The 12372-nt window shown below is 40.6% G+C and overlaps 1 protein-coding gene across 1 annotated transcript; it reads right to left on the bottom strand.

The window, feature by feature from the left end:
• Window positions 1-4455: 4455 nt before the first annotated feature.
• LOC130702284 (uncharacterized) lies at window positions 4456-8403 on the bottom strand. Its single transcript, XM_057523954.1, has 3 exons — window positions 7778-8403; window positions 6576-7030; window positions 4456-6139 (listed from the first exon to the last, which is right to left on the bottom strand). Exons 1-3 carry the CDS (start codon window positions 8070-8072, stop codon window positions 6002-6004), a joined length of 888 nt encoding a protein of 295 aa, XP_057379937.1. The 5' UTR covers window positions 8073-8403; the 3' UTR covers window positions 4456-6001.
• Window positions 8404-12372: the final 3969 nt, after the last annotated feature.

The following is a 12372-nucleotide window of genomic DNA, read 5'->3' as shown; positions in this document are numbered from 1 at the left end:
AATTTCAATGCGCATGTAAACGATGATGTCCTATATCTTACACCCCCAAAAGCTGACATCGCTTTTCTGCTCTTCTACAATTCTCGTTGGTGTACATGCGCAAAAAAAAAAGGAAAAGGATGCCAGCTTACTGCCGATGGAAGCGATTGTAATTTCAATCTGACCACCGTGAGTGGGGGGGCAACGGTATTGCTGGTCAGAAAAATCGGGAGTCTTATATTGTTCATTAAACAGCAAGAACTAACGAGAACTCTCCAAAGATGTTTCGCTGGCGCGATGCGTAATTAGACTTGTAAATTCATGCATCACATCCTCTTTTTTTTTTCTTTTCCTTTTTATGATAGATTTTTCTCGATAAGGTATGATCGTGTATGTAAATCGCCACGCTTATGCCATGTAATAATAATCCTAACAAGAAAAAATACAATAAGAATCAAAGAGAAATAAAAAAATTTGATGTTCCAAAATGCACTTTCAGAACGGGAATCGTATTCGCCATTAGCCTTAGGAGAAAAGAAAAAAAGAATTTGATCGAATCCCAAACTGGCAACAGAGTGGAGGGTGCCACGGTCATTTGAATCTTTAATCTATATTCACGCTGTTGGACGCCAGGCGCGTTCGCACACACGCGTTACGCGGTCCCGAACTCAAGCTGACACGGGCCATCATCTTCTTCTTATATTTTTTTTTTGTGTGTTTCATTTTCGTGATGGCCTTTGCGCAATCAAATTCGTGTAATCTCGGGACTTTTTCTTGTTATTAACGCGCTCTATACCCCCGTGGTGAAACTAAGCAGCCGACGACGACCACGGACGCTGCGGACACTAAAGTTAATCAACGCGCTGTTTCTTTTTTTTTTTCTTCTCCGTCTTCTTGTTTCGAAACTAAGAAACCACTAAAACGCCATGGGACATTCAGAGCTTGAATGTATTCAACTAAAAAGAAAAAAAAATTGCGCTAAAGAGCATCTGTAAAAAGAGGGGAGTTAACCGTGTCTAAATTTAGAAAGGAGAACGTCCCTTTGTTTTCAAAACCTTGACTCGGCAAGTTCTAATAGTTATATGGAATTACTTTAAACTTAATTCTTATTATTTAATGCAATCCAATGTGGAAGGTCTCTCGTGATCACGAGAACACTACAACATCAGACAAGTAAATAGAAAGCAAATCATAGAGTCCTCTATTCTAACGTGTATTATATATATACCAATAATAAATTCGAGTACAAAATCTAGGATCGTGGGAGCGTGCCGGGACACGGTCACGTGTGACGTCTCTTGAGAGATTTTTTCCCGTTCAATGGGGCTCCTGTTCTATGACTAGCAACTCCAGTCAATTTTCTCCAGTCGATATGTGTGAGGGCTAGAAAAATAAAAAGATCACAGCATCAACTATAAACCCCCCTCCCCCTTCGCAATCATTCGCTTTCTTCAAACGATATCTGAAGAGTCTAACACGCGACCTCATCTTTATTTGCTTTTTACTTTCCCCTTGTGTTCACAAGTGTCGAGCCTTCGAGTCATATAATAGGGCCATTACACAACACGGCAACACACACACACGGACTGCCACCTTTTCTCGTTACAGCACATCAACCAATCACATTCTCGAGGATGTGTCCACGTCCCGGGCAACGTCTTTTCACACACACACAAAAAAAGCGGCATTATAGAAAGAGGACAACAGCTCGACGATTTGTAGTTAGGGATACACATCTTTACTTATAACAAGGCCCCAATCAAGTTTGTTTCTCTCCAGGCTAAATATCGCCATTAGGTGATTGTCAACAACCGAAGAGGCCTCCCTTTGGGTTAACAAATGTGTTTTTATTTTTTTAAGAAACAGGTAGTCAGATTTGTTTTGGCCTGTTCTTATAGTGTTGGCAATGATTAAGTTGACCCACTCAAATATTTTCACAGCCGTGATGCGTGCGTGTGTGTGTTGTGCTTCTTCCGAAAACGAAAGGCTGTACGTACATTACGTAACTCGGATGCATAATAAATGAGCTTATTACGGTTCTTTGAAAATGTTATTTATGGTGTTGTGACATGTGAAATGGCGCTACGGGCCTTTGCCATATTGTCCGTGGAGCATCGGCGCACCATATGACGTCGTTCGTGCGTGTTGAACGGCAATTCATTTCCATTTCTCAAGTTTAAAAAAAAATATAGTTCATTTGATAAATCCGCGTTCGTATAGGTTAACTTCAGTCTTTAACATGACACCGCTTCTGAAGATGGCAACATTAGTTTTAGGTGCGAGAACATCAAGACGATACAATAACAACTTTGAATTAATTCAAAGTCGATTTTCACGATTGTCGTTCTGTTTCGTAATTAAATCATTGTAAATTTATATATGTGTTTCGTTTTTGTACCAATAAATCAAATGAGCAAAACAGTCGGGCTTGTTTTGTCGGGCTTATTTTTTGAAGCGCTTTATCTATTTCATCAAAATCATTAAGACACCAACGTAATTGAACTCGCAGAATCAATTTCAATCATTCTGTCTCTCTCTCTCCGATGGGGCCTATATGATTATCGGACAATAGGAGGCCAATTTCGTTCTTTCTGGTGATGGGATGTTGGCGTGATGATAATATCCGGGCGTGTTTTCCCATCTCATTTCTTTCATCCCTTTTTTTTTCTCTCTCTTCCAGTTCCTTGCGTGTCATGTCACGTCCCCCTCATGCCCAAGTGACCGCACGTGCATCGATGAATCGGAGAAAGAAACCGACACAACTGTATTCGATGTCTAATATAGTCAACCCTCTCTCTCTATCGTGTTTGTGCTTAACTATCACGCGCATTGAAAAAAAAAAATGTAACCCTGAAAAAAAAGGGAATGGGGGAGAGAGGAGGAAATGATCCTTTTGCGGACGTGTTTGTCTTATCAATCCAATCGATTATAATCCGCAACACCTGCATTCGTACCCCTCGCGCTGCGATGAATATCGATTGACTATCGTCGATAAAATAACAGATGCCCATCGCGTGAGCCATACATTTCCTTTTTTTTTTGTTGTGAAAAGAGTTTCAATGTCATTTGAATAATTCGGTTGTGATTTAAAGCCTAGGGCATTAAAAAACACGACTATGAAATTCGTGCAGAGTAATAAACGCGTAACGATTTGAAAAAAGAAAAACTTCCATCGCTCCTGGTCAATGCGGTTAACTGAACATGATTGAATGAATTCGAGTAAACCCCTAAAGGAATAAAAACAGAAAGCTCCACGGTCATCCGTCTTCATATACGCTAGAACTCGAATGTATAAATCAGTCCGAGTATGTGTCAGACAAAATTTTCGAGTTAGATTCGTGATCAAGCAGCTGCCACCGGTGACTTGTTCCAGGAATCCGAATAGAAATTTGTCTATAAATATTACGACACGTCCGGTCGCAAAACTTGGACGTATGTTTACGTGATTGATCAATAGAGCAAAAGGGAAGATGATTTGATGGCAAAACTCCCTCACCCTACACGTCCATCTATTAATGTAATACGGAGAGCCCCTCCAGTTATAAGTGCGCCATATTCCTTACACACCCTCGTTCTTTTTGACACTAACCACGGCATATATTTAAGGAATCGAGCGAGGGTCTTTTGTGACAGTTGCGTATTAGTAATATGCGGTTATTCTCTTTGACAAGTGACACCTCGAAGGCAAGTGGAGTCCCCTCCAAACTTGTGTATCTAATTATAATACAAATATATATTTACGTTTATTAGAAAACGCATAAACGCGTCCAGTCTTCTTGTCTTACATCTCAAGAGGAATCACGACTGACCGTTGAAGATGGAACATGCAATTATCATTGAGTGCGTTCGATCCCCAATGCATCCCAACCATTTTTTTTACCTGCCCAAACTAAATCATATGCCTTTATTTATTTATTTTTACTTTAATATTATTATGTGACAAATAACGGGCACTTCTAAATGGACAATCAACACGGATGACCAATCATCGCGAGTCAAGTGGTACGGTATTTACACACCGACTCCCCTCCCTGTCCTTTTTCGCTAGTCGACCGCACAATAAAAAATAAGCAAAAAGAAGAAGGGACGTTTGATGGATCGGTGGTTCCAAAAACGGTGACTCATCACAACTGTTTAAGCGTCCACCACCCTGTTCGGCAAAGGGGTTTACTAAAGGTTTTTTTCTTATTTGAGTGACATTGAATGTGTGCGTGCATAGACCACCGAAATATAAAAGGGGGAGAGAGAGTTGACCGAGACTAATTTGGGCCGCGATGATCACACGCAGGAGCGCTTAATTGACTTTTTCCAGTCGGGCGAATCGGCCCAGGTGTGTTCAATCCCCCCTTACTTTACTTATCCGAAAACACGTATTTTTTGTGTGTGTGTGTGTGACAAAGCAGGCTGTATTTAATATAGCACATAGTCTTTATCTAATTGTAGTTAAGGAAATTGTAATACGTGTATGTTCATTGTTTTTCGTTTGTATTTCAATGTACATTGAAGAGCGATGGTCGTAATTTATGCGACACAGTCGGCTCCCATCGACGTAATTAATTCTCTTTTATGCATATGTGTGTATGAAAAAAACGCAATAAATGGTTATGCTGTTCAAAAAGAGCACAAATCTAATGAGAAAGACGAAGCAGGTGGGAAAACTTGAAATGTAAACAAAACTCAGAAGAAAAAAATAGACGATCGATTCAATCGATTTTCGATTATTTAAAAAAAAATGCCAATTTCTTATTTGAAGTTTTGTTTTTAGATCTCACACTCTGTCCAGTTATTGAAAGACTGGCGGGTAGCCTGTTGAAACGCCGCTCACAACTCGGCGCTAGCGATTGAAAGAAATGCCGAGTTGTGGGCGAGATTTGATGGAGAGAGGGTGGCAAAACAAACACACACGATGAGCGATAAAACAAAAATGGGCTATCATAATATGTACACGAGAGAGGATGGGAGAAGAGATGCAACACCACACGCAATCGTTAGAAAACAAAAAACAAACTCGCACGCACAACCTCTTCACAAAAGAAAAAAACCAACAACGTAACACGTGAAAACAAGTCGGTCGTATTGTCTGTTTTTTCCTTATTATTTTTTCTTTTTTGATTAGAGGTCAAGAGATCATTTTCAATGGATATCAAAAGAAAAGACGTGAGAAAAAAACTAAAAAAAAAAAAAAAAAAAAAGTGGTGGTGGATCCGAAAAATATGAGATTGGGTAGAGAAGTGAAACCAACAGCACCCATACGAGTGTGAAAAAAAAATGGATATGCAAATCGTTATGTTATTACAAGCAATAGAATAGAGAAAAAAAAATTAAACGAAACTCAAAGACTAGAAAAAAAAACCAAAAAAATCGGGAGGGGATGGGGCGATATAAGAGAATATTAAACTAAATTCGCGAAATTGATTTCTGGCTGAATCGTGAAATAACTTTTTTTTTTTTGTTTTTCTGTTGTTTTTTTTTGTCCTGCTTACTGATCGTTGTGTACATGTTACATACAATAAATCGTTCTTCTTTCTCATATCGAAAACTATTCTGTGAGATCAGACGTGAAAAAGCCGAAGGGAGTCGATGCGTAAACTCCGCGAGAACTTTGGGATGTGCGTAAGAAAAAAAAAAAAAAAATAAACAAAAGACTTGGAAGACGAAAGAAAAGGAATAAGTTTGTTTTGTTTTTTTAATACACGCAGTAAAGATGGTTAAAGTGGGAATGCTAGAGACAAGAACAAATAATAAATCAGTCGAAAAAGAGAAAAAAAAAACTAAAGCGGTTGAACTTCTGTAGGTGGCGGCGGGAAATGAATCAAACAGTCACTAGCGCAAAAAAAAAAAAATAAACAAGTGGAAAGATAAATCAAGAAACGGGGCAGAATCGGGAAAGGCGGGGGGAGGGTTCTCTCACACTCCACACACACACAGAGACATACAGAGTTGACGTGAAAGACAATGGAGCGAAAGCGAGCCCGGAAACAATTGGCCGTGCGGACGACGCTCGTTGAACCCAGTGGACTATTCACGCACTCAGACGTCTGACCAGCTTCCACCAAAGGTAGACGGCCAAGGCAGACACCAGGGGTCCGGCAGAGACCAAGGGGCTGGACAGGGCTGCAGAAAGCAGCGACCACTGCTGACATCCCGTCCCAGTCGAGTTCTGTGTCATCATAAATAAAAAAAGAACAAGGAACAAATCGATTAGATTTTCAGTCATAAAACACCCAGCGGGAGATCCTTCATTATTTATTCATTTCCATACATCCCCCTACCTATTCCCTTTATTTTTCTCCCCTCTTCCATGTTATTTCAAAAAGGTAGACAACTGAACCGGACTTACACAACAACACAAAAAACGACCATTTTTCTTTTTCCAGTCCGGGTCTCATTTAATTTGATAGGGCTATAACGCACCAAGGGCGGTAGGTCTAGTCAAAAAAAGAATATACCAAAAAAAAAACTAAATCCGTCACGAAAGGATTTCCCCAGTGAAAAAAAAAAAGTGGGTTCCTCGTAAAACTAAGCGTCCAACCTCTTATTAAAGTTAATGGCGGTTCGCTATTGAAAGCCCCCAAAAATATGAACTTTATTTTTACCTGTGATCGACGGGTGGAGGCGAAATGGTCGGCAATGCCGCGAAGGTCTCGACCGACTTGGCGCCAATCGGCGGCGGAGGTATCAGCATCTGGAGCGTCGACTGGTAGCGACGCGTCGAGATCAGTGGTCCGCTGGAGGTGTTCGGAAATGTCGGAAGAGAGCGGCGGATAGTCTGCGAAGAAGCTGACGGTCGACGAAGATGTCGTCGGGCTGGGCAGGAGGTCGAAAGGCATCGGCGACGTCGCGGCCGAAGATGAGAAAAAGGATGCAGCGCTGCTAGGCGTCGACACGGCCGACGATGTGGCAGAAGGCACCGAAGAGCCGACGCTATCCAGCCGGAAGCGCATCGGCGCCATTCCGCGCCGCACCCGCAAATCTTCAGCCGACGACGGAGGTGTTGAGCAGCTCCACTTCTCTGATGTGCCGAGTTTGGGAATCACGTCTGGTAATAAACCTGAATTGAAAAATAAATAAATAAACGATTAGTAACATGTTTTTCTAAATCACTGTTAAATCGATTAGAACGTCATTAGAGTTAATCACCGTTTCAACATTTGTTTCCATCAGCGAGCATAATTTATGCGCGTGTAAAGATTAAAAGAAAAAAAGTCCTAAACTTGTAAAAGAACCAACAGATGGCCACTTTTCATCTCCATGTGTTTTAACGAGCGGCTTAAATTACGCGTTCCAAAAAAAATAATTTCACGAATCCCCTCGCACACCATTTGCTACTCCTCTTCTTGATCCCCCCTCCTCCATCAACAAAGGACTTGATTGTTACTAACGCGCACACAAAGTCCCGAAAAAAAAAGGCAAGTCGGGGCATGTCTTTCTTGTCTTGCCACTTCATTATCGGAGCGCGCTGCTGTTGCCACGGCAACCGACACACTGTTGCTCTTTTTTTTTTTTATCTTTTTTTCGACAAAAATAATAGCTGGCGGGTATATGAAAGTATCTTACTCGCTAATTAGCCACTAAGACCAGTTTCTTAACTCCAAAAAGAAAATAAAAAAACTCGTGGCATATCCAACAGCAAAAGTCTTAACTGCCGGATAATTTCACCCCTTGAAATTGAACTTCAAAAATAGAAAAAAAAAGTTGATTGCTTTTTCCAAAACATCTCACAACCCACTTTTTTGATCTTTTGCGATTGTAAAAATATAAAACGAAAAGTTTCTTTCTTTTTGAGAAAACGATCTACCTGATGGGGAGGATCTGCAGGTGTTGGCCCTCTGGTGATACATGTCGGTACGGGACGTTGGGGAAGACGGTGGTGGATTTTGATGAATAAAAGTGGCAAACACCCCACTCAACTCACCAACCAATTCTTCGAGATAGTGCACGTATTCGGGATTAGCTGGCGATGAAGAAGTGGTTGACGAATAATGGCCGGCGGCGGACGGAATGGACGCAACGGACGTGGTCGGATGGTAATGATTCTGTTCGTCGAAAGAGAGAGGGACGGCACCCGCGTTAAGTAACACCGAGAGCACCATTTGTTGATGCAAAAGTGTCTTCCAATAATCGTTTGATTTTTTCTTTCCTTTTTTTTCTCAATTTTTGTTTGTGCTGAAATTCGAAATTTCAGTTCTATCGTCAACAACGAAACAAGATGTCACCGTTTCACTTTGTCGCCTACGATAATGAATGCACAGTCACACAAGTACACATGGAATAATCCTGTACGAACTTGAATGCCAGAAAGTAAGGACATAGAAAAAGCAAATGTTCACGCGGGAAACGAGCGAGTCGAACGTGTGCGTGCGAGGGGAGAAAAGAGACTTCAAAAACTTTGGTTCAATAGCGAAAATGGATGTGTTCACTCCACGCTTGTTGGCGACTGTCTGAGTTGAAATGTTCGATGCGAGGGGGATTTTATGCTCTACCATGAGACACACGGTTAAAAAAAGAGGGGAGGGGTGGATAGCAGTAGAGTTTCGGTTGCTTGGTGGCGTCGTCGTCGCATCTTTTTTTTCTTATTTCTCCACCCTTGGGTTCTCTTTTGCTCCCTCTATCCTCTACTGGTAGTGCGTCATTTGGCCGTGAGGGGCTCGGGGGCAACAAAAAGAAGGAGATATAGCTTCCCCCCTTTTTTTTTTGCTAGCCGGGGAGGGGCTTACACACCCATCACAACAGGAGGAGGATGAGTAGGGAGGGGATATTTTTTTTTGTTTTTGACATGGACCGCTACATCCAAATTGATTTAATGGCATTTCATTTTCAATTAGGTTTAGACTTAATAAAGAAAGACGTGGTCACACAAAGGTTTCAATTTTCAAGTGGTCGTGATCTAAAGCGCCGATCGATTTGCATAAGATTCGCCGTGACGTCAGTGTCCAAGGTCAACGTACTTTTCTCTCTCTTTCTCCAGACACCTTTTTTTTCTTTTCCTTTTCAAAGAGAAAAAGAAATTGTTCACGTGAAATTCACCGGGAAAATGTCAAAGTTTAAGGCCATTCAAATTCGAAACATATGAAGGTGAAAGAAAGTAAAGGGGTGGTTGACTTGAATTCTTATCTGAAAAAAAATCTTGTTTATACTTGCCGACAGATTCAATTCACCTTGACTTGAAGCGGCCCCCGTCATTTCTTAGTCACCCAAAACTTGAAAAAAAAAGTTTAGATCTTTGGAAGTCATTGGCATTTCCGGGAGTACAACTGGAAATTATTCATTGCTTTGCATTTTACCCGGACATTAACAGAAAAAAATCTGCTTTTTTTTCAACCCGAAAATTCGTTCGGGATTTGGTAGAAGGACAAACAAACAAACAAAAAAAAAAAAAAGAATGACGATATGCGTCTTGCGCCATGCTTGAAATCCGATTGATGGAAAAGCGTAGGCAATCGGATCTATTTTCTTCTCTTTTTTTTTTTTTTTGCAAACAAATGAGACGTGACTTCCGCGGGCTCACGTACATCGATTAGCTCGTGTCACGAATCTCTAGGATAAAAAAGAAAAAAAAGAATAAAAGTCAGAGCCCTGGCCAATCGATGTGTCTTCGTTTCAGGACGTTTAGATTGAAAGAAAATGGCCACCGTTGATCTGGGTGCAAAGGTTTCCAATATCATGCGGGACAGTCGTTTCACTTTGATTCTAGTGTCACAAATTAAAAACGCGATCTCACCTTGGAAACAGCAGATATTAAAACAATAAAAATACGTAAAAAAAGCGCGCCAAAATGAAACAAAAGGTTGATGACCTCATTGTCGGGTGGCCTTTTAGTCAACGACATTGCGAATTGTGTTTATAACATTTCAGTTTGCCCTTTTATAATTTGTGTCTCTACATTTACCTCTTTGTTTGCGTCGTGTCTGAGAAGGGGGGAACGAAATATGTCAGCGGCAAGTGGTTGCCAAACAAAAAGGTTATTCCAGGTCAGATTTTAAGATGGCGCCCAATCGTTTCCACCCGAGGGCGGCCATGGATCCTTTTTGCCGAACAAGGGCATCACTTCAAATGCGTTGGTATTAACTGTATTGAACTTCACTGAACCTTAACTCTATTTTAGAGATGCTTTTGTATTGTAAGGGATGTCTAATGACCTTGGTTTCTAATTGGATCAAAAAACACAGCCATCATCGGCTTTGTCGCCTGGTGGTTAACGACCTGCCTGGCTATCCTTCCCCAACACACGAGAGTATTAAGTATCGCCAATTATAATCGATTTCTTATTTCTCCACTAAATAGCTTACAACGTTTCACGATCTAATTTCATTTATTTTAAACCGAAAAAAAAATTAAAGCTTTTCTGTCAACACGATCCTTAAAAGACATGCATTTTAATTGACATGAAAGATGCTCGAGAGGGATTTTGTGTCGGTGTGCCTTAAGATTCTTGGCATGTCTGGACGAGTCGTACAAAGTCCCTTCTATTTACATTTGAAGTCTCTTCCCAATCGGAATGAACTGAAAAAGCGGTGAAATGTCAACAGAACTTTTGCAGTTTAAGAACATCGCCGAGTGTCGACAACCGTATCGTATCGTTCAACTTTGAAAACGGAAATCCTTCACGCCTAAATGTGACAAAAGTCTCCTACGAATCCAATTGATGTCCGTGAGTCACACACGAACATTAAAAAAAAGGCTTAACGTATTTTTTTTTTTTGCTTATTTTTTTTCCCCTCAGTTTGACAGCTGTGCGTGTAACACCGACAGTGTATACAAGACGAATATAAAATATTAGACGTGCACAATGTCCGTTTGTGGTTGCGCAAGCCGAGTGGAAGACACAAAAGATGCGATGAATTCGGTAACTTTACGACGCCATTTTTTTCTGTTCCTTTTTTCTTTCTAAATTTAAACAGCACCGGAAAAAAAATGGTTTGAATGGACGAATTCATACAACCAAATCTTTTATCGATAATGTTTTTTTTTCCAGGTCTCACAAATTCTTTACGATGACATTTTCCAGAGGAAATAAGAACTTTTAATGACGCGTGTTCAGGGAAAACATGGAACAAAAATATGGAAGGAACCGTGGGAAATGAGAATTACAGTTTACATATTTTTATCGGTGATGTGTTCACCTGGCGTTCGTTGTATAAGTTATACCTGTGCGGTCAACATTTCGCTACTGGCCCAGACAATCGAAATCATCATCAATTTACATAATAATCATTTCCTCCATAGGTCCTCATTTTCATTAATTTCTTTTTCCTCCTTCCTAAAGGTCGGATGCGCAACGTAACGTTTCCTTGTCATTAATTTAAAGCCTACCCCTCCCCCCCCCCCCACCTCCCTAACGTCTGTCGCTATTTACTAATGACTTAGAAAACGTGTCAGCCTTCTACTGTCGAAAGAAAGCTTATTCGACTTGTCAAGGACGCGTGATCCATCAAGCCGACGCGCTTAAATCCCGCGTGAAAAATCACTACGACCTGGATGAGATTAAACATGCTAGCCGAAGTCAACATAATCCCTCACCCCCAAAGAAAAATATTTGATTCTTATAGATCCCTGTCGCAATTTTAGAGGCTTTTTTATGTTCTTACATCAACGGACAGATGTGTGACTTTGATCCATCGCCAATTGGATTGTCTATCTGCTAACAAAAGCCTCCGCACATCCGGAAGAACCTGTAGTCCGCTAGAGGGTCTTTTTTTTCAATCCGGCTTATAAACACATGTCAAGTCTATTTTATTTTTTTATTATTATTCTTATAGTTTTTTGTATGTGTGTGTGTGTGTACAATGTTGTGTGTGTGCGTGTTGTTTATTCGCTTACAATTTCCAGGACGACCACCAACAGTGGCAGATGGACTCGTAATGCAAAGTTTGAACAATAATAGAAAGAAGAAAAAAAAAAACAAATCCGGCTCCATTTTTTTTCATGGGGAGGGGAAGAGGCGGTCGTGAGTTGTATGGGGCGGAGGGGACACGGCGGTCGGCGTTTGTATCATAACAGATGATGATAATGGTAAAAGACATGAAAAGAATCAGTTCAATGACAACAAAACCATTCGACGTCTATAAATGGGCGTGGCATTTTTTAGGGAGGCTGACATGTCTGACAGATTGAAATTCGATTCATCGAAGAAGACCCTCAAAAGACTACCGGTCTTTTTTGAATACCTGTTTTATAAAAAAATGATGAAAGGCAAAGGCGCCATATTGCGTCTGTATATTCTGATTTATGCAAATGTGCGGATAGCCCTGTCAGATATCTTTTTAAAACTCACGTCGATGATTGATTTATTAAATACAAAACTCTTGTGTGTACACGTTCAATTTTTTTTTTCAAGTAAAACTTCTTTATACGAAATTTAAAAAGAGGGAGGGGGGAAAGGTGATGAAGAAG

This window comes from Daphnia carinata, chromosome 10, assembly GCF_022539665.2.
Source record: "Daphnia carinata strain CSIRO-1 chromosome 10, CSIRO_AGI_Dcar_HiC_V3, whole genome shotgun sequence".
Lineage (NCBI taxonomy): Eukaryota > Metazoa > Arthropoda > Branchiopoda > Diplostraca > Daphniidae > Daphnia > Daphnia carinata.
The sequence above is the reverse complement of the archived record's forward strand: the minus strand, read 5'-3'. Positions and strand labels throughout refer to the sequence as shown.

Coding starts and splice junctions, on each gene's coding strand:
- LOC130702284 (XM_057523954.1), bottom strand. CDS start 8,072: ATGGTGCTCTCGGTGTTACTTAACGCGGGTGCCGTCCCTCTCTCTTTC. Junction 7,031..7,777: donor CTGCAGATCCTCCCCATCAG/GTAGATCGTTTT, acceptor TTTTCAATTCAG/GTTTATTACCAGACGTGATT. Junction 6,140..6,575: donor CCTCCACCCGTCGATCACAG/GTAAAAATAAAG, acceptor ATGATGACACAG/AACTCGACTGGGACGGGATG.